Source organism: Melanerpes formicivorus, unplaced genomic scaffold, assembly GCF_026170545.1.
Source record: "Melanerpes formicivorus ecotype bairdi unplaced genomic scaffold, bMelFor1.0.p_v2 SCAF_1, whole genome shotgun sequence".
In the NCBI taxonomy this organism is placed as follows: domain Eukaryota; kingdom Metazoa; phylum Chordata; class Aves; order Piciformes; family Picidae; genus Melanerpes; species Melanerpes formicivorus.
The window spans coordinates 25,559,708-25,580,236 of NW_027142353.1; the positions used below are offsets into that span (position 1 = coordinate 25,559,708).

At 39.6% G+C, this 20,529-nt stretch overlaps 1 protein-coding gene across 1 annotated transcript in view; it reads right to left on the bottom strand.

Annotated features, from left to right (window-relative positions):
• Positions 1-5,480: 5,480 nt before the first annotated feature.
• The window catches only part of CCDC138 (coiled-coil domain containing 138), a 42,467-nt gene continuing 27,418 nt past the window's right edge, over positions 5,481-20,529 (bottom strand). Inside the window, exons 14-15 of the mRNA XM_068170919.1 lie at positions 7,270-7,408; positions 5,481-6,274 (exon numbers count right to left, since the gene is read on the bottom strand). Of these exons, the coding sequence (XP_068027020.1) occupies positions 6,103-6,274; positions 7,270-7,408 (311 nt within the window). The 3' untranslated portion in view covers positions 5,481-6,102. The remainder of the gene's footprint in view (positions 6,275-7,269; positions 7,409-20,529) is intronic.

The following is a 20,529-nucleotide window of genomic DNA, read 5'->3' on the forward strand; positions in this document are numbered from 1 at the left end:
TTATGGAGCTGAAGATGACCTGAAAGTAAACTCATTAACAGGAGCATCACCCTATGCTGAGCTTTCATAGCTACTGTTGTTGGCAGCATCCTGGCTGCTGAGTTAGCAGCCCTAGCTTGTGTAGGTCTGCCAAGGCAATGTTCGCCATTAAGTAGCAGGGTAAAAGAGAGGTGTGTGGTATATTTAGAGAAATGCTCCCTGGGACCCGTTTAAATATTCTTGAGTAATGGGCACTGAGAGAATTGGTTTTGAAAAAATGTATACACGGCTTCTCAGATCTCTTCTTCTCAGATAATTATTTCAGTGTGACTTTAGAGATCAGAATGTTTTCACTTACTTTTTAAATTTTGACTCATGACTATTCACTCAAAAAAGAAAAAAAGTAGCTATAGGCAAGTAAACAGTAAGTGGTTTTGTTCAAAGGCATCTCTTCTCATAGTGATCAGGTAGTCATAAATACATAAGACACTTGCTTTCAACATTATGTGGAAAAACCCCCACCAAGCCTAGTAAGCAGGCATGTTGCTAACCATGGTCAGAAAATAGCATGAACAGCTTTCATCATCTCAAAACACATCCATTTTTTTGACAATGGATAGGGGTAGTTTGAACACAGCACACTATGAGCATCAGAGTGACACAGAAAGATGCCTTTGCCCATCACAGCATTTCTCAGGCAAGGTGCCCAAGATAGGATCTCAACATGCTCAGCACTATTGCTGTTAACATTTTTTTTCAGTTCTAAAAACATGAACATTTTATCATTAGGAGGAGCACAATGGGTCACTGCTTTGACACCACAGTTGCTCTGACTGTTTGGAAAGTGGAAGATTATGGAGTAATTTCATAGGTCAAATTTTCAGACTTTCTGGACTACATATAAATATGTTATCCTGAAGATAAATGCTTTCTACCAGACCATCAATCTCTGAAGCCATGTAAGTTTTAGGTGAAGAATTCTACATATAACTAAAGAATCTGGTGCCATAGCTCTGAGCTGTGAACTCTACTGACAGCTCCTTTAAAAGCTGGTCTGATAAGTTAACCATATATTTTAGACATTAATGCTGATCATGAATAAAACTTCTTCAAAACAAAGTTGCCTTCAGCATCCTTTCAGCTTCCAGGTTAATTTATCTGCTGCAAGAGATTTTTCTTCATAATACATTAAATTCAGTTATATGTTAGAAAATGGTGCAAGCCAGTCATGTTCAGGAGAACTGGAAGATTGAAATTCTGTTTTAAGAGGCTGGCCTTTCGTAAGCTAGTGGAAGTCGCAAAAATAGAATAATATAGAATAAACCAGGCTGGAAGAGACCTTCAAGATCATCGCGTCCAACCCTTCAACCAATCCAACCCAACTAAACAACTAACCCATGGCACCAAGCACCCTGTCAAGTCTCCTCCTGAAAACCTCCAATGATGGTGACTCCACCACCTCCCCAGGCAGCCCATTCCAATGGGCAATCACTCTCTCTGCATAAACTTCTTCCTAACATCCAACCTAAACCTCCCCTGGTGCAGCCTGAGACTGTGTCCTCTTGTTCTGGTGCTGACTGCCTCGGAGAAGAGACCAGCCTCCGCCTGTCTACAACCTCCCTTCAGGTAGTTGTAGACAGCAATAAGGTCACCCCTGAGTCTCCTCCTCTCCAGGCTAAGCAATCCCAGCTCCCTCAGTCTCTCCTCATAGGGCTTGTGTTTCAAACCCCTCACCAACTTCGTTGCCCTTCTCTGGACTCGTTCCAGCAAGTCAACATCCTTCCTGAACTGAGGGGCCCAGAACTGGACACAGTATTCGAGGTGTGGCCTAACCAGTGCAGTGTACAGGGGCAGAATGACCTCCCTGCTCCTGCTGGCCACACTGTTCCTGATGCAGGCCAGGATGCCATTGGCCCTCTTGGCTGCCTGGGCACACTGCAGGCTCATGCTCAGCCTGCCATCAACCAGAACCCTCAGGTCCCTCTCCACCTGGCTGCTCTCCAGCCACTCTGACCCCAGCCTGTAGATCTGCATGGGGTTGCTGTGGCCAATGTGCAAAACCCGGCACTTGGATGTGTTCAATCTCATGCCGTTGGACTCTGCCCATCTGTCCAGCCTGTCGAGGTCCCTCTGCAGAGCCTCTCTACCCTCCAGCAGATCAACTCCTGCCCCCAGCTTGGTGTCGTCAGCAAATTTACTGATGATGGACTCAATGCCCTCCTCCAGATCATCAATAAAGATGTTAAAGAGCATGGGGCCCAGCACTGATCCTTGGGGCACACCACTAGTGACTGGCCGCCAGCTGGATGTGGCACCATTCACCACCACTCTCTGGGCTTGGGCCTCCAGCCAGTTCCTAACTCAATGCAGTGTGCTCCCACCCAAGCCATGGGCTGACAGCTTGGCCAGGAGTTTGCTATGGGGTATGGTGTCAAAGGCCTTGCTGAGGTCCAGGTAGATTACATGCACAGGCCTCCCCACATCCACCAGGTGGGTCACCTGATCATAGAAGAGCACAATCATGCAGGATGGGCAATGTTAGCCCACTTTACTCAGACATAGCAAGCTTCTGCAAATACAACTGTCCCCTCTCCAGGAAACGGTGCTTCTCACAGATTTGCAGATTTAGAAGCAGAAATATAGAAATAACTGTGGTTTTGGTACAAATTTGATCCTAGCACCTACTTCTGCCTGACAGTGATAAAAGCAAACTAGCAAACTATGCCATGGTCTATACTCTTTCAAGGTCTTCAGTTTTAATGACAGCATACTAAGGAACTACTATAAGTTGTGTGTCAACAACTGATTTTAAAAGATTTATCTTCTACCATTGCAGGTCTAGCTCTTGATAGTATGACTATGAGAATGCAACTGTGACTTTCATTTCTGACCCAAGATCTATTATCCTGAGCCAAAAATCACATGCACATTTTGGAAATCCACTACAACTTGTTTATTTACAGATGTATCTACTCTTCACAAGTTCTTCATGAAGTTCATCTTCATTTGCATAATTCATTCCTTTCTTTATTTCTGAAACTTTTTAAACTGCAATACACATTTCAAATCAAGAACTTGCATTTTTCTTCACACCTCAGTTAAAACTTACTGGACTAAAATCAATAGTTGCACCCTTGTTTCAACAATCAATTTAATTGCATCAATATTTAACAAATTAAAAAACCCTTTTTTTCCTTTTTTTTTTTTTTTCATTTTCAGAGCATTCTAGAGCATAAAAACTTTTCAGGCTGCAAACACTTTTGCATAGAAACCACAAGAGACCAACAGTAAATGCTCCATCTCACTCTGTGTGCCTCTTTTACATCATTACCTCTACCATTATTACATGAGCACATTGTGTTAAGCTAGTACCACAAGGAGGATTAGTAGATTAACAAACAACAGTGAGAAAGGCTCAAAGCCAGGAGCACAATCAACATTCCTATGAATATAGACAAAGTAACAACTTTCTATTTTGTTTTTTTTGGGTTATTAATTTTCTAGTATTTTTAATGACAGAGATGGAGAAGCACCTGAGGATTGGGAAAACACTTTGTAAGTAAGAGGATTTTGTCTCCGGCCAAAGCCTAATGCAAATTCCTGCACTGCTGGTAAATCTGACAGAAAACCGAAACTACTGATGAAGAAATACTTATCCCAAAACATAATTCATTGCCAGCAAAAGCTTTAAGCTACAATTACTGTTATCTAAAAATTGCCTAGAATTGGGTTCCAGCCCAAAGATTACACACTGCTTGCTCTTTCTTCTGGACATGGTGCCAAATCTGGTGTAGACGCTGTTCATAGCAGAGCTTCTTAGAAATGTAATTCAAGTAGCTAGAAAAATATATGCAGTTAGAATTAAACTTCACAGATTCAATGCAAATGCTTCTGGTAAAAAGATACAAGGGAAAACCAAGACAGAAATGTATGAAATGAAAATTAAATGTCTCAAGTTTTATACTGACCGCTAGGGCTGGTCAAAGACTAACCTTAAATTTTAATTGCAGTATCAATTTTGCAATTAATTACAATCAGTAATTACAGTACAAATCAGAAATAGACTAAGTTGTATTCTTTAAAAGTATCCTGTCTCTTATGTGTAAGGAATCAAAGAATGTATCTAGTTGGAAAAGACCTTCAAGATCACCTAGTCCAACCTTTGACCCAGCACAGCAAGTTCACCACTAAACCACATCCCTAAGCACCTAGTCCACACACCATTTAAGTACCTCCGGGAATGACGACTCCACCACCACCCTGGGCAGACTATTCCAATGTTTGATAACCCTTTCAGTGAAGAAGCATTTCCTATTACCCAGCCTAAACGTCCCCTGGTGCAACTTGTAACCATTTCCTCTAGTTCTGTTGCTTGCCATCAAGGAGAAGCTGGCCCACTCCTCCCTCCAACCTCCCTTCAGGTAGTTGTAGAGAGCCATAAGGTCTTTTCCTCAGCCTCCTCTTCTCTAGACTGAACATCCCCAGCTCCCTCAGACGCTTCCTGTAGGTCATGTGCTCCAGAGGCCCTTCATGAGCCTCATTAGCCTCTGAACATGCTCCCAGCACCTCAATGTCCTTCTTACATGGAAGGGCTCAGAACTGAACACAATACTCGAGGTGTGGCCTCACCAGTGTTGAGTACAGCAGGATGATCACCTCCCTGTTCATACTGGCCACAGTGTTTCTAATACAAGCCAGGATGCCATTTGCTTTCTTGGCCACCTGGACACACAGCTGACTCATGTTCAGTGAACTACCAATCAGTAGCCCCACATACTTTTCCAAGCCTTCCAACCACACATCCCCAAGTGTGTATCTTACCATGGAGTTGTTATGACCCAAGTGCAGGATCTGGCACATGGCCTTGTTGAACTTCATGCAGTTAGCCTTGGCCTATTGGTCTTACCTGTCCAGATCTCATCATAAAGCTTCCCTACTCTCTAGCAGATTGACACAGCCACCCATCTACAAACTTGCTGAGGGTGCACTCAATCCCCTCACATACAGATCATTAATGAAGATACTAAACAGAACAGGCCCCAGTACTGAACCCTGGAGGACACCACTAGTGACTGGGTGCCAGCCAAATTTAGCTCCATTCACTGTCACTCTTTGGGCCTGGCCAACCAGCCATTTTTTTATCCAGTCCAGAGTGCACTTATCCAAGCCTTGTGACATGAGTTTCTGAAAGAGTATGGTGTGGGTGACACTGTCAAAGTCCAGGCAGACAATGTCCAGGGCCCTTTCCTCATCCACTAGACAGGTCATTGCATTGTAGAAAGAGATCAGGCCCCTCTTGTAAATGGGCACCACAGTTGCTAGTTTCCAGTCAGCTGGGACTTCCCTGGCTGGCCAGGACTGAACTGTGGCAGGCAAAACATATATTAATCAAGCTCAGAAAAGAAATCTGGGTTCTGTGAGAATTATATTGGAAATTAACACAAAATACAGCATAAACAATAACATATAATATTTGTACATTAGGGACAACTACTGCCAGACATTTTAATAAATATTTTTATTTACATTTGCAGAGCTATTACAGCCCAAAGTTACACTAGAAATTCATACAAAGCAGGGTAAAATATTAAACGTTACATAAATACAGGAAGAGATCAAACAAACACTAAAGACATTCTGAAATCAAAACAGCAATGAAATTTCTCATTCAACACAGCTAGTTATGATAAATCAAAATCTGGTTTTAGTAATTATCTCAAAAGATAATTTGGTAAGATACCTGCCTGTTACTTATCAACCAAAAAATGAATTTACAAAACTCTGAGATTCATACCTGTAAGGAAAGGTTTAGATTTGTGAAGTACTGACCAATGGAATCCAGCTCCTCAGAACTGCATAACTCATTTAGAACAGCAGCATTATTTCACTTCTTTAAAAAGTACTGAAGAAAGCCATTTAGCATATTAAATAACTTTTCATTTTCCTTTTTATATATGAGGGATATATCAATGAGATTCCACATGATACAGAGTAAGTCATACAGTACTGAGGTTCTGTATTATTCATTTATATAAAATAGCAAAATAAAGTAATTCCCAATTTCAAGTAACAATGGCAGTTGGTACAAACCATGTAAAATAATATTTAGGTTGAAAGATAGTGCTAGTGACTTGTGCTTGGACTGGAGGTAAGCGAGTTATTCCTCAACCACCCCAAATTCAACATAATTGAATTGAGGTTTATACAGAGGAATGAGTGATCTGGATTTGTAGTCCTATGCAGTTCTTGGATCATTTGGTGAAGACTAAATGATTCAAACATCTTCTTATTGCTTCTGCAAAAAGATTTCATATAAAATAATTGTCAGTTAGAAATTGAGAAATTTTTTCTACACACTAAAGATTCTACAGAAAATAAGGGGTTTTTAATGAAGGAAAATGTACATTATACTGGGAGTTTCATGTAATTATTTTATACTATATACAATGTCTCTAAGCAGAAAGTTATGAATACACAGGGAAAAAGATCTTGGCAAAAAAAACCCACCACTTGAGTAAGTGTAGTATAAGGAAAGGGTATAACAGGGTCTCACTCATGTCAAATAACATTTTAAATAATTAGAATTTTCAAGTAAATTTTACTTTTAGTGCATTGCCAATACATGTTATGACTTACTAGATTATTATACAAGAAAATGGCACTTTTCCCCCCCTGGACTTCAATTTTGTTCTGAATAAAGTGAAATGAAAACCTCAGTTTTGTCAACAGCTTTAAGTTCAATGTAAAAAATGGCTACTGATTACTACTGAGGCGATGAAGACTTTTGTTATCATAAACTAATAACCAGTAAGCAACAGAAACATATTTTATAAAGGTTAACATTCCCAAAAATAGCTCAAGACTTACAAATTTGTTTTTAAAGGAAAAGACAGCTGATTGTATGCAAGTTCCAGATAAGGCTAAATTTTTAAAGGAGATTATTACTAAGCACCTGAGTAGAACTGCAGGGCATTATTCCTTTCAGGGGGAAGGAAAAGGGTTCTCTTCTAATCATTCTTGTCATCCGCATACAAAAGTGCTATTTTGTGATATGCTGTTGGGTTTGTTGTTCTTTTAGTTTGTACTCTGTAAACTTAAGTAACTTTACATGTGAACGGAGACATCCCTGACACAAACAGGTTAATCTTAAGTGCTAACAGAGAAAGTAAAGCATTGTCTACGATGGAGCAACTAAACAGCAAAACAGAGATGAGTTTTTAAAACATGGGAATGAGCCCCAAGTTTGCTGATCTAATAATAACTAACAGAATAATGATAATAAAAGATTACTTCATCCTGGAGAGTTTTTGCAGTATAACACAGAGCTTTTCCAAACTCTGAATATCTAGCTTAGCGCTTCGAAGCAACACAGAGCAAGTATGGAAGAAGGCTTCGTTACTGCAGGCTTCCAGGAAAGGCTGTAAGAACTCTGTAAAAGAAAATAATTTTAAACCTGTATCAGAGACCTTGCTGCTGGGAAAAGTAAAACAGCTACTGATATCTTTAGAGGACTGTAAATGCCTCGTGTTGTGCACCTATTAGAACAATGAAACAACTGGGTTTGTGCTGAGGTCACAATGCAAAATTCAGGTAAAACTAGTAATTCAAAAAGACTGAAAGTTCCTAAGAGTTCTGAGATTACCAACCCTTGTATTAAAACAATGCCTATTCCCTTGAGAACAAAGGAAAACAGGAAATAGGACAATTTTAAACTCAAATAAAAATTCATATCTTGAACATGTTTCTTCAATACTCATTTATCATTGTTCTTTCCTTTTGATCATATGAAGGGCACATTAAGCCATGCAAAAAGACTCACAGGCAAATATTTTAAGCTGCTATAAATCACACAGAGGTAGTACATGCAGAAGCTAATGTGACACTTGACAGCCTTTCATTATCAAAATATTTCCACTGTACTCTGTTTCAAGCCACCCAAAATAATAATTGAGAGGTAAAACTAAAAGCTAGGTAAAAATACTTAAAGACCAACAAAACTCCCTTAAAATAGTGGATGAGATTTTTAAGACATATTTCCCTCTATCTTGTTTCCCAAAATCTAATCACTTCAGAATAAGGTTAAATCTGTTCTCTTGTTATCTCATTCTTGGTTATGATATTACAGATTAATTTATAGTAAAACCATAAAGAACATAAATAATAATTGAATTGTTGTTGTTGTTGTTAAAATAGTCTTTCAAATAGCATTTGCATTAGAGTAAGAGAGATGTGAGGAAATTATTTGTGTTTACATAATGTTAAAAACATTTAATATGTGAAAAACATTCAATGTTAATAAGAAACTGCAATATGAAAATTACATCATAAGCAAACAAGTACAGACATTAAAAAAATTCTTTGCATATACTGCTGAATAGGAGGTCAAGGTGCTTTTATCTGTACAAAGCTGACTGGATGTATCCTTTGGTTAAAATTTTCCCTTTCCTTGTCCAAGGACATACAAATTGTTAAATGTAAAAAGCAGCCTTGGAGTGAATTCAAGGTTTTAATTTATTTCAGGAAGGTTACTGGTACAACAGCTGAAGAAATGCTACAGAAAACTGTTTGAAAAAGAATTTAAGAAAAAAATTAATAAGGATCCAGTAATTCCTACATATTAGTGGGAGGAAGAAGGTCTTTCAAAACCTGTAGTTTTTTGCACAACAATGACATGTCAGCTGGCTACGCCAACAAAAGATCCAATGCCACTCCCATCAGTATTGGAGTACATCTTATCATGCATTATACCATACAGTGAATACAGTATTTAGACTAGACTAGACTAGAATAGAGCAGACCAGTTTGGAAGAGACCTTCAAGATCATCACGTCCAACCTATCAACCAATCCAACCCACCTAATCAGCTAAACCATGGCACCAAGCACCCCATCAAGTCTCCTCCTGAACACCTTCAATGATGGTGACTCCACTACCTCCCCAGGCAGCCCATTCCAATGGGCAACCACTCTCTCTGTATAGAACTTCTTCCTAATATCCAGCCTAAACCTCCCCTGGCACAGCCTGAGACTGTGTCCTCTTGTTCTGGTGCTGGCTGCCTGGGACAAGAGACCAACCTCTGCCTGTCTACAACCTCCCTTCAGGTAGTTGTAGACAGCAATAAGGTCACCCCTGAGTCTCCTCTTCTCCAGGCTAAGTAACCCCTGCTCCCTCAGTCTCTCCTCACAGGGCTGTGTTCCAAACCCCTCACCAACTTCGTCACCCTTCTCTGGACATGTTTCGGCAAGTCAACATCCTTCCTAAACTGAGGGGCCCAGAACTGGACACAGGACTCAAGGTGTGGCCTAACCAGTGCAGCACACAGGGGCAGAATGACCTCCCTGCTCCTGCTGGCCACACTGTTCTTGATGCAGGCCAGGATGCCATTGGCCCTCTTGGCTGCCTGGGCACACTGCTGGCTCATGTTCAGCCTACCATCGACCAGGTCCCTCTCTGCCTGGCCTTTGCTAGCTTACATCATCAGGGGAAGAGAATGAGAAACAGCAAATGCCTCTCACACAGAGCAGAGAGGTATGGCCACATGCAATCTTCCTTTTCAGTGCAGGTGCTTTGGACAGAATTGACTCAAAATTCTGGAATGTGTGAATGGAAACAATACAGATGCAGGACAGCAGACTCTGTTAGCAAGGGGCCAACTTTTCAGCAATAAAAAGCAAGATAACGACTGATGTACTACACAGTTTGTGAAAGGCAGGCAGGTGTTTTGGGGCTTGGACTCTGTTCTTTGTCCAAAACAACACAAAACAGTAATTATTCCAGAAGACATACATTATCAAGGCACCAGACAGTTAAGAATTATTTTTTGTGTTTACTTCTACTTTCACATTTCTTGTATTCTTCCTTCCATCTTCAACCCACCTATGGTTTTAAGCATATTGTCCTCTCACTTTTAGGGCTATTTCTAGTTACAATGTGCTGTTAAAAAATTCTAACTAGTAAATATAAAACCAGCAGAATGAAAGTGAAGTAAAAATGAAAGCAATATTCAGTGAAAAACACTAAGTATCTATGTATTTTTATTCTTTTAGTAAAGAAACTATTTCTTGTTTTATTTTACCTCTGGTTTTCAATTAAGGACAGAATGCTGGGACTGCAGTGATGTACTAAGTACCACTGACAGCTTTTAAGATAAGAAAAACATCATGAAACAGGAATAATGAACTAAGACTGCTTTTCTATAAAACTGCAGACCACAATAAAAGTGAATGAATTGATGACTAGAAGCTAAAACAAAATTGGTAAAAGGAACAAAGAGAAGGACACAGCCTCCTTAAGATGGAAAATAATATTCATGCTGAAGAAACATTTCATATGTGTGCAAAACCACATATTTACATAAAACAGATACACATAAAGAGATCACTTGCCACAGTATCACAGTATAACTAAGGTTGGAAGAGACCTCGAGGATCATCGAGTCCAACCTATCAACACAGACCCCATGACTAGACCATGGCACCAAGTGCCACGTCCAATCTCCTCTTGAACACCTCCAGGGATGGTGACTCCACCACCTCCCTGGGCAGCCCATTCCAATGATGAATGACTCGCTCGGTGAAGAACTTTCTCCTCACCTCAAGTCTAAACCTCCCCTGGTGCAGCTTGAGACTGTGTCCCCTTGTTCTGGTACTGGTTGCCTGGGAGAAGAGACCAACCCCTTCCTGGCTACAACCACCTTTCAGGTAGTTGTAGAGGGAAAAAAAAAAAACCAAGAGCTTGTGTCGAGGGATGATTCTCAATAGATCGCAGCGAGGGAGCTGCTCTGCTACGTACGAAACCCTGACCCAGAATCAGGTCGTCTACGAATGATTTAGCATTGCCAAATATGTTTGAACTGACCTGAAAATGCCCTTTTATCAAATATCACAAGGGATCTGGGGGATGTAGATTTTTTTTTTTTAAGATGAGAATAATATATGTTCTAAGGAAGATTTTACTTGTACAACTCAATAGGTAACAAAACTGAACAAATTTGCCAGGAATTCAGTAACAGAAGTCACTATTGACTGCATTCTGCCCTTGATGTTTTCAAACACAGTCCCCAGGATACAGTTACTCAGTGAATACCATTTCTAATATTTCTTTTAATATTGGCTGCAGAAGGTATAATTTTTCAGAAACTGTGACACCAAAAACTAAGGGCTATTTGTCAAATGAAGCAAGCAGAAAATCCTTAGATGGTTCACAGTATGTACTAAATTTAGTGATGCATGACTGACACATACTCAAGACTCAGCACTCTACTGAGCCACTGCTCACCAGGACAGAACTTTGAAGTTAAGTACATACAGCGGTATCTTAAAGCTGGAAAAATAATTAATCCAGAATTCACTTCTAGCATGGTGGTGTTATGCCCTAGTGAGCCTAACTTTTTAAAATCCATGAGGAGTGTTGAAAAAACAACAAATAGTAAATAAGCAAACCCCAATAAACACAATCCTATCATTGTAAGAGTACTTCATAACAAAATATTTCTATCAGTTAAAGTGTTTGAAGTAAAAAGAAATTCTATATGGATAGCAAAAATTGATAACCTTCTCCAAAGCAAGAAAAATCTAGCACTACAAATTTCATTATCATAACTTTACAGAAATTCTATGGAAAAACAACTCTAGAAATTCCTCTACAACTTGCTGGAGTTCCTACAAATAACTACCTATGCCCAAGCAATTGAAATGTTCCCATCAATCCACATTGCACTACTGATGAAGTTTGTTTTAACAACACCAACTTGAAAGACTATCTCTTAGTTACCAAAGATGCTTACCAGAAAGGTAAGAAAAGTGTAAATCAATGTATGACAACACTGACATTCAAGCAGTACATTAAGGTTTTTCTTCTTTCCATTGCCTGTTAAACAAATGGCTTTAGAAACCTCTCATTTAATATGACTTCTGACTCAGATGAACTCTGATTTATGAGAGATCTGAAGGTAACAAGACTGCTGGGATGAAGATGGCAGTCCCAGAATTTATTCCTATAAAAATCCTTAAAAAGCCATAAAATGTTTTACATTCCTTTTCTGCATGGGTAGATCCTTTTCAGCCGAGTGTGGCAATGCCAGCGACGAGCAGTGTGAGCAATCTGGCAGTGCAGGCCTACAGCCCGACATGGTGGTAGGCCATGCTAAGCATAAGTGCAGAGCCAGCTAGCAGTGTAGAAAAACAGTGCTGTGCCTGCAGCATGTAACTAAAACAGGACACTGGTAGCTACAAACACAGAAAGCTATCTTGGAACAACAGGACATGCACCTGCATCAACAAACCTCGCGTGTCATTAGTAGTTGGACCAATAATCTATAATAGCGCGATGTGTGGTCACTCATAGGGAACCAATGAAGCCATGCCAACGAGGCTCTCCAAGTTTATATAAGTTGTAGAAGTTCCCTTGCTATGCACTTCTGCCTTTCCTGTCTCTTCTTCTTCTATGCTTTATTTTACTGTGCTATACTCGCACCATAGGCCTGCAATACTGGAACAATAAAGGAACAATACTCGATCATATTGGTCAGCTGTATTGACTCCAATCTCCATCCATAGCTGAGCTAGATATTTCTTTGCTGCCTTGCTCTTCCTGGTTTCTTAAAAGTATTTAAGTTTTTAAACAAATAAATATACCTGTATTTATACACACACACATATACACATATGCACTGTGAGAATGTTTTGACTGTGAACTTTACAAACCAATTTAAAAGATACGTATTATCTTAAGACGAATATTTTTAGCATAAAACAGAAGAGCGAAAGTGGAAATCATTTCTAAAAGTTTGCAAAGTTCAATTATGTGAAAACAAACTGATAGAGGCACATGTTTAAATGGACTTTCTGTACACTGCTTATGCATTCATTCCGTTCACTGTTTATATATTCACATCAGGTATAGGACTGCTTATATATTCACTTCAGATAAGCTTTTGCAGAATATCTTGAAATAATCAGAAAATGTACAAAACAAGCATACGATTTAAATGCCTGTCTAGCTGCTGAACAAAAGGAATATGCGCGTCACAGTTTTAAATATTTTCATAGAATCACAGAATGGATTAGCTTGGAAGCAACCTTAGAGATCATCTAATCCAACCTCCCTGCCATGGTGGTTTGGATCTGCTGGTTTTGTTTCTATTAACTATTTTAGAAAAATCAAGTTGGAAACCATCCTGACAGGACTTTGGCACAATTCAAAATAATCTTCAAAAGCCTCCACTGGTATCCTTAATAAATTGCAGCATGCTGTAGTTGCATTAGCTTAATTGATAGACTGCAATGAACAATTAACAGAATTAAACTGAAATTTATCCTCAAAGTAATCAGTCACTCACAGCATAAAGCCTCACCAGCCATAGTTATTCAGAAAACTCTGGTTTATACCTAAAGCTATGCTACCTCAGAAAACAAAAACTGTCAGGAATGACAATTTTAAGTTCATATTTTAACAAACTGACAGGTTTGCCTCATTTCTAATTGCATGAAGATCTGCTGGGAGAATGGAGAACACATGACAGCAATGCAAGTGAGTGACATGGCACTGTCTGCTAGCCCACACAGAAGTTAAGGATGCACCACAGCAGAAACACTTAAAAAGGAAACAGTTCCATTATTTACATGTTGCTAATAACTAATTGTTTATTATAGTCACCTGCAAGATCTGAAACGTTTGTTGAATTTTACTTTTTCTCCTATAATCGATAGTCATGATCATTATGTACCAGTGGTTAAACACACAGTGGAGATAGAGCAAGATTTCTGTCAACACAAGGCACCTCAAGTACAGATGCCTACATGGGTGACTGAGTTAAGAGAGACCAAGTGACAATTTCACCTGTGTTAACCTCAGTATGACCAGAATTGCTCCTTACGTTCCTAGCATGTGCAGACATTCATGCAGACAGGAGATAGGGTGTCATTCTCAAACGGTAACTGGAGGTTATACTCACACAAAAATATAATAGAAAAGGACAACAAATTAGGGAGGAATATTTATGTCACAAGAGATGCTTGGAAGAAGCTTAACAAGAAAACCAAAAAAAGATCAGAAAAAAAAGCTATGCCTTGGAGATCACAAACTATCAGAATCCAGAGGCATAAGATTTAACACATCCAACTGCCGGGCTTTGCACATTGGCCACAACCCCATGCAGGGCTACAGGCTGGGGTCAGAGTGGCTGGAGAGCAGCCAAACAGAGAGGGACCTGAGGGTGCTGGTTGATGGTAGGCTGAACATGAGCCTGCAGTGTGCCCAGGCAGCCAAGAGGGCCAATGGCATCCTGGCCTGCATCAAGAACAGTGTGGCCAGCAGGAGCAGGGAGGTCATTCTGCCCCTGTGTGCTGCACTGGTTAGGCCACACCTTGAGTCCTGTGTCCAGTTCTGGGCCCCTCAGTTTAGGAAGGATGTTGACTTGCTGGAACGAGTCCAGAGAAGGGTGACGAAGTTGGTGAGGGGTTTGGAACACAGCCCTGTGAGGAGAGACTGAGGGAGTAGGGGTTACTTAGCCTGGAGAAGAGGAGACTCAGGGGTGACCTTATTGCTGTCTACAACTACCTGAAGGGAGGTTGTAGACAGGCAGAGGTTGGTCTCTTGTCCCAGGCAGCCAGCACCAGAACAAGAGGACACAGTCTCAGGCTGTGCCAGGGGAGGTTTAGGCTGGATATTAGGAAGAAGTTCTATACAGAAAGAGTGATTGCACATTGGAATGGGCTGCCTGGGGAGGTAGTGGAGTCACCATCATTGGAGGTGTTCAGGAGGAGACTTGATGGGGTGCTTGGTGCCATGGTTTAGCTGATTAGGTGGGTTGGATTGGTTGATAGGTTGGACGTGATGATCTTGAAGGTCTCTTCCAACCTGGTCTGGTCTATTCTATTCTATTCTATTCTAAAAAGAATAGTGTGGAAAATAAATTAAGTGAAATTTCATTAAGAAAACAAAAGGTTCTTGTAGTCATTTAAGCAAAGAGAGAACAAAAACAAGGTACCAAGGGCATCTGTGGACAGCAGCAGAAAGATGGGATGGAAGCTGATGGTATTTTAGTTTTTTGGGTGCACACTTTGGCTAATATGCTGGTTTGGAGCTCTATCTTGATGAAAGGGACCCCCAAAAAAGAGTACCAAAACTCTTAATTCCAAAAGTGTCCTTTAGTCAGTGGCACAAGAAAAGACTGCATGATTCTGAAAGAAATGTCACCTCAATTTTATGACAAGAAGAGTTAAACAGTTGTTCATAACATGCCAGTAAGCAGCACTTTGTGAAGAGTGCACAATATATATGTGGGATTTGGAGACCAAAAAAAAGGCCACATAAACGGGCTCTATTTTCAGGAACTAGAGGAGATTAATTAAGAATTACATAAGGCCTATTATAGGTTTATGTGCAAGTATGTGTGCAGTAACTAAAGGTACACTGTGTCAGACTTTGGTAAATAAATGCTACAGCAGTTACAACTTGGCTAGATTTCAATACCATTCGATAAAGGAAACCACATTCTCATATTGAAGAAGACAGGAGTTAGCACAAGGACTAGGAAAGGTGTAGTGTCAAAAACTAACTAAAAGCAAAGCAAAATGTTTTGCCTCGAAAAATGAGCTTTAGTTTTAAATACTGCTTTTTGCAATTGTGCTAATTTAGTGCATTAATTAATAATTGTGGCATGAAAACAGCAGCAGTCTAGTGAAATTCCATACTGGGATGGCCCATTTAGAAGGCAACAGCTATAAAATACATGAAACCCAGAATTCTCTTGCTTGCTAGAAGAGCAGAAGCACAAATGTAAAGTCAATAAACTAAGACAAACTTTTTTCCTGGAAAATCACTGATTAGAAACATCAGAGAATGAAAACTTCTGGTGTGCTGATTCAGTATGTCTAAAAGCAATCAGTGGTCTACCCATTAAAGACTGGTTCTCATGTGGCCTGGGAGGGAGAAAAACAGCATTTTAGTGAATAACCTAGATAGCATTATAAATTAAAGCTATGCACTATTAAGGATTATTTGGTTCAAGAGAACAGAACAAGCCTAATGAACTACCAGAATCACTGAAGGAATCACAACTTCCTCTTAGGATCATAGAATCATATAATTGTTAGGGTTGGAAGTGACCTCAAAGATCATCTAGTTCTAACCCCCCCAGCCACAGGCAGGGGCCCCTCACACTAGATCAGGTTGCCCAGAGCCACATCCAGCCTGGCCTTAAAAACCTCCAGGGATGGGGCCTCCACCAGCTCCTTGGGCAACTTGTTCCAGGGCCTCACCACCTCCATGGTGAAGAGCTTCTTCCTAACTTCCAGTCTGAATCTACATATTTCTGTTTTTTATCCATTCCCCCTAGTCCTATCACTACCCAACACCCTAAAAAGTCCCTCCCCAGCTTTCTTGTAGGCACCCTTAAGATATTGGAAGGCCACAATAAGGTCTTCTCGGAGCCTTCTCTTCTCCAAGCTGAATAGCCCCGATCCCTCAGTCTGTTCTCATAGGAGAGGTGATCCATCCCTCTAATCATCCTCATAGCCCTCCTCTGGACATGCTCCAGCAGCTCCAGATCCTTCCTGTAACAATCGCTCCAGAAGTGGACACAATACTCCAGGTGGGGTCTCACCAGAGCAGAGTAGAGGGGGGAGAATCACCTCCCTTGACCTGCTGGCTATGCTTCTCTTGGTGCAGCTCAGGATGTGGGCTTACAGAATAGACCTTAAAAGGCTTTGTTCCAACACTTTCTAAAAGAGCTAAACTGCCTTATTTTCCTGTTTCCATATCTCCACTCCTGTAACAAGCAGCTCAGAACTAAGCACAGTATTTCAAACACTATGACAAACTCAAATAAGGAAACCTTTACATAAATAAATACAACCTGGCGTGACCTGTAATGCCATAACACCAGATGGCAAGTAAGCAAGTAAATAAAGTCTGACAATGCGCAGATGTTACTCAAACAGAAAAAAATAAAATTGTACTATCTGCTTCCAAAAAAAGCCTTTCTTAATGAGATTACTTCAATTATGACATTGCTCTAAATTCACCTTGAAAGTTACAGAGAAAATTTGGCTATTCCTGCTAGTCAAATATAAAATTTAAAAATGGTATTACTTTTCTAATGAAATCATACTTTAACAATTTAAACCATTTAACAGCAAGATATGAAACTGTAAAAGTGTTTCTAAAACTTGCAAGTTTAGTAAATCGGTGTAAGCAAGATCCTGCTTGAATAAACTTTACTGTTCTAATGATTTCATAAATTAAATGGACTTGAAAAGGGATGTGTATATCCAAGTACTGATTTATATCTCTGATGTATTGATTTACAACTCCTTTTTACATCAAATACTTTTATAAAGTTAGCATTCACATCTACTTTTAATACAGTATGCTGCTTATGAAGCACAGTGTTATCCTGAATGAACAGTGAAGTTTTACTTACAAAGTGGCTACTTGGCTCTACATAACTTTACATTTTATAGTCTCTTTTGTTTCTTACTTTGGAATGAATGAGACAGAATAGCTACACATTACACAACTGTTACTAGAACAGGAAGCAAATAATGAAAATCATATTTTTTTCTTCTTAGAGAAATTACCTCAGTAGAAATCAAAAGACATGATTCCAATTCCTGTGCTCATTATTAACACCTGTAAACATGTATGTCATCAAAATCAAAGTATTTAAGCTGGCAATTAATTAACAAAAGTGTGCATAAACCTTTGGTCTACTTGCTTGCTTTCAGAAAGCATACAGTTTGGTCCTAACATTATCAGAGACTGCATTTAACAGGGTTAGAGAGATTTACCTGCGGTTAAAATATTAAACTAAAGCATCTATTAATCCAACATAATTATTCGTTGTTTTCAGAAGAACGAATACAATAATTAAAGGCACGACAGGATAATAGAGGAAGGATTTCCTTTTAAATGGTCCGGATTTTAATGCTTATCCTACATAAGCCCTAAGTCAATTCTTTTACTATAGGTTCAAACACAGTTCCTCAGGATAATTCCACATCTGCCTTTCACACAGGTGGTATGGAAGCCTGCCTAGGTGTGGTAACTCACAGACTTGACATTTTTACCTACTCAGTATTGCAAAAAAGTTAATTTGAAAAGCTTCATTCCTGCAAAGTCTGATATTAGTAAAGATAGCATGCTGAAAAACAGTTAAATTTTAATCTGCTTAAGCATAAAGGCATTTTTTACTTCATACCTTCACAGCTTGTAGTCTTTAAAGTCTCAAAATTCTAAGAATCAAGAAAAAAGAAAAAAAAAGCAGCAGACTTGAGTTTCCTTGACAGATTCTGACCATCAACGTTTTAGAAGTACATGAAGAACAATGTGAACTGTGGAATACCTAACCTTAGTCACAGCAGCATTCCAATTCGAAGGAAGAGTGGGAGTGTCCTTATAGGCAGACCACACAAAAAGATTCATTTTACAAGTAAACAATCACAACTTCTTATCGTGGAGACAATCTTTTTATTTCCACTGGCTTCAATGACTTCTCTATGAGATAACTAAACCTCGACACAGATTTGGTTAATCACGGCCATAATTATATATTTTTTTTTTAACAAAAAAAAAATAGAAATAAGCTTCAGTGAATATGTAAATATAGCTCACTTGTGCATCACTTAAAGACCTGAAGTGATGTTAATATCGTAGTATCATAGTATCATTGAGGGTTGGAAGGGACCACAAGAATCATCTAGTTCCAACCCCCCCTGCCATGGGCAGGGACACCCCACACTAGAGCAGGCTGGCCAGAGCCTCATCCAGCCTGGGCTTAAACACCCCCAGGGACGGGGCCTTGACCACCTCCCTGGACAACCTATTCCAGCGTTTCACCACTCTCATGGTGAAGAACCTCCTCCTCACATCCAGCCTGAATCTCCCCACTTCCAGCTTCATTCCATTCCCCCTGGTCCTATCACCACCTGAGATCCTGAGAAGTCCTTCCCCAGCCTTCCTGTAGGCCCCCTTCAGATACTGGAAGGCCACAATTAGGTCACCTCGGAGCCTTCTCTTTTGCAGACTGAACAATATGGTTAAGAAATGCTACTTAAGCTGTACCAGAATGTACCTTATCTTACAGTAAACACAGCATTTAATGATTTCTTTCCATAATCACTTGTCTCAATTTGTGAATAAGCATGCACTAATGCACAATATTCTCTCTATAAAAAAGAAACTTGAAGACAAAGTAAATGTAAGCTACTAGTTATGTAACAGAAGTCAGCTATCACTGCAGCAGAAACTTAAGTTGTAGTTGTCCTTGTGTAAAACTGCAAAGGGTGAAACTGAGCAAGCAGCTCTCTGCTAGGAGCAGATTTCAGATCAAGCACGGATCAGACTACCGTTCAACAATGGTATTTTTGACAGGTGCCTGTAAACTACTACATGCTTTGGAATCTTTTTATCTGATAAAAAAGAGCCCAACAAACCAGTGAAAAACAAGTCAGCTGCATGAGAAACAGGAAGACAGCAGCAGCAGTATTCAAAAAGATTGTATATGGCAAGCATTCACTACAGGGTGACTTAATACTGATGTTATGTTCTTAAACACTCACAAAACAAATTTTATTGCTGAGGTCATGCTACTTATTACTAGATTGTTGCCAGAAAACTTTTCATGTCTGGAAACCAGGAATTCTCTCCAAGAGCGTGTTGCAACTACCATCCTAGAAACAAGATCTGCTGCAAAAGTTGCAGTCTTGGGGAGAGAGCTTTACAGTATGAAGAAACTCTGGAAGCCACTGGTGTCATACTATAACAAAAAGGATGATTAAAAGTAACTATTACATTAAACATTAATTTTAATAGTGATTTAAATGGGAAATAGTAAGATCTTGTTAAGCAATAAACACATTATAAGCCACTCAACTAAACTGAAACATAGCAATATTCTGCTCCCAAAATTTCAAAGCACTGCATTTGTAGAAATTTATCACTGAGTGCATTCAGAGTTCTACTTTCCCTGACAATACTAACATAGAAGGTTTTATTCTTACTTCTACCCTCAGACAGGTTCATAGCTTAGACATGGGACTAAAAGCCAAACATCACGATATTAAAGTCCTTTTCCAACCAAAATGATTCTATGATCATGGTGTGGTAGCCTGATTTGCTTAACTAAGATCAGGAAACCTTCAAAACTTTTGGTTCTGAAATCTTTTTCCCTCTCAAATGAGCTGGAATATATCTCCCCTTCTTCTAGTCAATGGGAAGCAAAAAAAATGTGTCTTTATAGACCACTCAAAGACCAAAAGAAAGATCAAGTTGAGTTTCATGACACTCATCTGAAGACCCACAATCAAGCAAAATACCACCACTATTAAAAATAGCCTGCAGGACTTGCTCTATTGATTCTACTTTTATCAGGCAATCTTTGCAGCAAATGCAAGATGAACATCATCCACAAAACAAACACAGATTGAAATCCTGGTAACAGGTACAGAGAGCAGAATGAGAAATTGAAAAGGATAAACCTCAACTGGCACCCATCTGACTATGAAACAAAATCAGTGCTTAGGAGATAGCTACAGTGAAAATACAGCT